The sequence below is a fragment of the Oncorhynchus clarkii genome, chromosome 25 (assembly GCF_045791955.1).
Source record: "Oncorhynchus clarkii lewisi isolate Uvic-CL-2024 chromosome 25, UVic_Ocla_1.0, whole genome shotgun sequence".
NCBI lineage: Eukaryota > Metazoa > Chordata > Actinopteri > Salmoniformes > Salmonidae > Oncorhynchus > Oncorhynchus clarkii.
In genome coordinates this window covers 11577896-11580395 of record NC_092171.1, presented here as the reverse complement: position 1 = coordinate 11580395, position 2500 = coordinate 11577896, and the positions used below count along the sequence as shown (strand labels likewise).

At 45.6% G+C, this 2500-nt stretch overlaps 1 protein-coding gene across 1 annotated transcript in view; it reads right to left on the bottom strand.

The window, feature by feature from the left end:
* The window catches only part of LOC139383284 (trichohyalin-like), a 3403-nt gene that overhangs the window by 341 nt on the left and 562 nt on the right, over positions 1 to 2500 (bottom strand). The window contains exons 2-5 of the mRNA XM_071127729.1: positions 2258 to 2458; positions 861 to 1646; positions 412 to 717; positions 1 to 163 (exon numbers count right to left, since the gene is read on the bottom strand). The exon at positions 1 to 163 is cut by the window's left edge and continues 341 nt beyond it. Of these exons, the coding sequence (XP_070983830.1) occupies positions 1 to 163; positions 412 to 717; positions 861 to 1646; positions 2258 to 2458 (1456 nt within the window). The remainder of the gene's footprint in view (positions 164 to 411; positions 718 to 860; positions 1647 to 2257; positions 2459 to 2500) is intronic.

The window sequence follows — 2500 nt, the reverse complement described above, 5'->3', positions numbered from 1 at the left end:
GCCCCATTATTTGCTGTTGCTTCTCCTCCTCCTCCTCCCTCAAGTCACTGAAAAAAACAGCCCGCTGGTGCTGCTGCTCTGCGTCCATTTTGGTTGCCTCAGATCTCTTCCTGTCCTCCGCTTTAGCCTTCTTCCAGGATTCCTGCAGGACTGTCAGGCTCACCTGTTCCGTTAAATTGACGGATTCATATATTTTAGATTTACATGTTTGACTATTGGGCAAGAAGTGCAATCACACACAATGAAATTGGGAAGGACTGAAATGGTTTTGTATGCCCCCCCCCCCCCCCCCCCCCCACCCCACCCCACCCCACACACCCTCCAATGTAGGAAAAGTGGGAGTTATTTGTAAAAAAATATATATATATATAAATAAAAGTGTTGGAGAAAAAAGGGTCAGGAAAGCATTACCTGCTCTAGTAGCTTCTTCTCCTCCTCTTTCCTAAGGCGCTCTTCTTCCTTCTTCTTCTCCTCCATTCTCACCCTTTTCTCCTCCTTCTGCCTCTCTTCCAGCTCTTTCTGTTTCTTCTTCTTCAATTTCGCCGACACAATCTCTTCCTCCTCAATGTCCACATCCCAGTCACTCAGTTCTGTCTCTATTGAAGTCTGCTTTTCTTGCTTTGTCTCTTGTGTCTTTTTCCCACTCTGTTCATCCTCAGACTTCTTCTTCTCCTCCTCTATCACCGGCTTAGCCTCAATTTCCCTCTCTTCCCCACTCTACAACACACATAAAGACAGATGAGATGAATAAATTGTGTCCTGCCCTTTGCAATCCCGTGGTAACAAAGTGTCTACATTTAGCCACCCATACAGACCCTATGGCCAAGCAGCAAGTGTAAATGAGAGGTGTTTTCTCTTACCACAGAGCATTTCTGTCTGCCTTGGTCGGCGCTCTGCTTAACACTTCTCTTCACTTCCTGGTTCTCGCTCTGAGTTTCCATTCTCACTACCTGGTTCTGAGCCCTGCTCTGGACTTCCATATTTAGTCCCTGGTTCTGAGCCCTGCTCTGGACTTCCACATTTGGTCCCAGGTTCTCTAGCTTGCTCTGAAACATCCTTAGTGACTTTCTCTCCTTCCTGATTTGTTCAGCCTCGGACCTGAGAGAGAACACCTTCCTGTTCACAGATATCACTCTGTGGTCAACCTCCTTTCTCTTCACCACTATCTCCCTCTCCATCCTGCGCACCTCTCTCTCCCTTCTGTCCGCATCCATTTTTTGCCTGGCCAGATGTGCCCTCTCTCTCGTTTTCTCCTCATCCTCCCTTTTCTTTTCCTCCCTCTCCTTGTTTCTCAGGAAGGTTTCCCTTTCTCTTTTCTCTTCGTGGGAACGGATACGCTGCATTTCCACAAGCATCTGGTGTCTTTTCTCTTCCTCCTTCCTCTGATAATGGCTCTGGCTTTTCTCCTTCCCTCTCGCTCCGTCTCCTTGGCAGCAGCGGCACCCCTCATTCATCTCCTCCACCCCTCTTCCTCTCCTTCCATCTCCCTCCTCGTCACTCCTCTTTTTCACCCCGGTGTTTTCCGTCCTCGACTCCTCTCCGTCCACCTCTCTCGCCACCTGATTGCTGGCGGGGTCGTCCGTCTCTCTGAGGTTCTCAATCACTCTCCTCCTCTGAGGAAGGTCCATAATCAGCAGCTTGAACACCTTTTAGTAATAATAAACAAAAACATTTTTATTAGCAAGGTATTTAGACATTACACTCAACAAGTGAACTTTAACAAAAACCTGTTTTTAACATGTAACAACAACATGAAAAACAACCATTTGAAATACATATGCACTTTCATGCGTATAGATATTTTGCACAGGTCCCCAAAAAAACAAGTGTCTTTAATGTATTTTGTTTTGACTGGTTCTGGTTGCACTTTTATAATTATGTTCGGGGGAAAAGGAGCTTTCCTCAGGCTTCTCCTTCTCAGTGGGAGAGCAGCGGATCTTTGACACAGACACGCAAAAATGAGCCCCAAACAGAAAATGCTTGTTTGTGATTAAGGAAATATGCTTAGTTCTTAATTAAATATGGAGTTTTTGAAATCAAATGTTCTTGTATTTCTTCTTTCTGAAAGGTCTGACAAGACAAAATAAACGTTTGTCTGTTTTTACTTGTTTTTTTTGACTGTCTTGAGTGTGTTTAAACTGTGCGGGTCAATCTGACTCATACCACAATGGACGTCATATTTTTTCCCCCAGCAAAACACCAGTGTTAATAAGTAACATCATAACAGAAGATGAATTTGTAGCTCAATTGTAAATACCATGTTCCTCTGAGCCTTCTCCCTCAGTCTCCACTCCTGTTGTATCTCCACGATCCAGCTCTCCACCTCCCTCTTCCGGTTGCTGAGCTTCTTCTCTGTCCATCTCCTCTCCTCAAAGAGCTTCTCCTGGAGATGTGAGTCAAAGAAGTCCTTCCACGCCTCCTCCCCCTCCTTCTCAGTCAGGAACTTCATCACTCGTTCCTGTGGAGAGAACCAGTGAGAGAGAAAGGAACGGAAGTATGC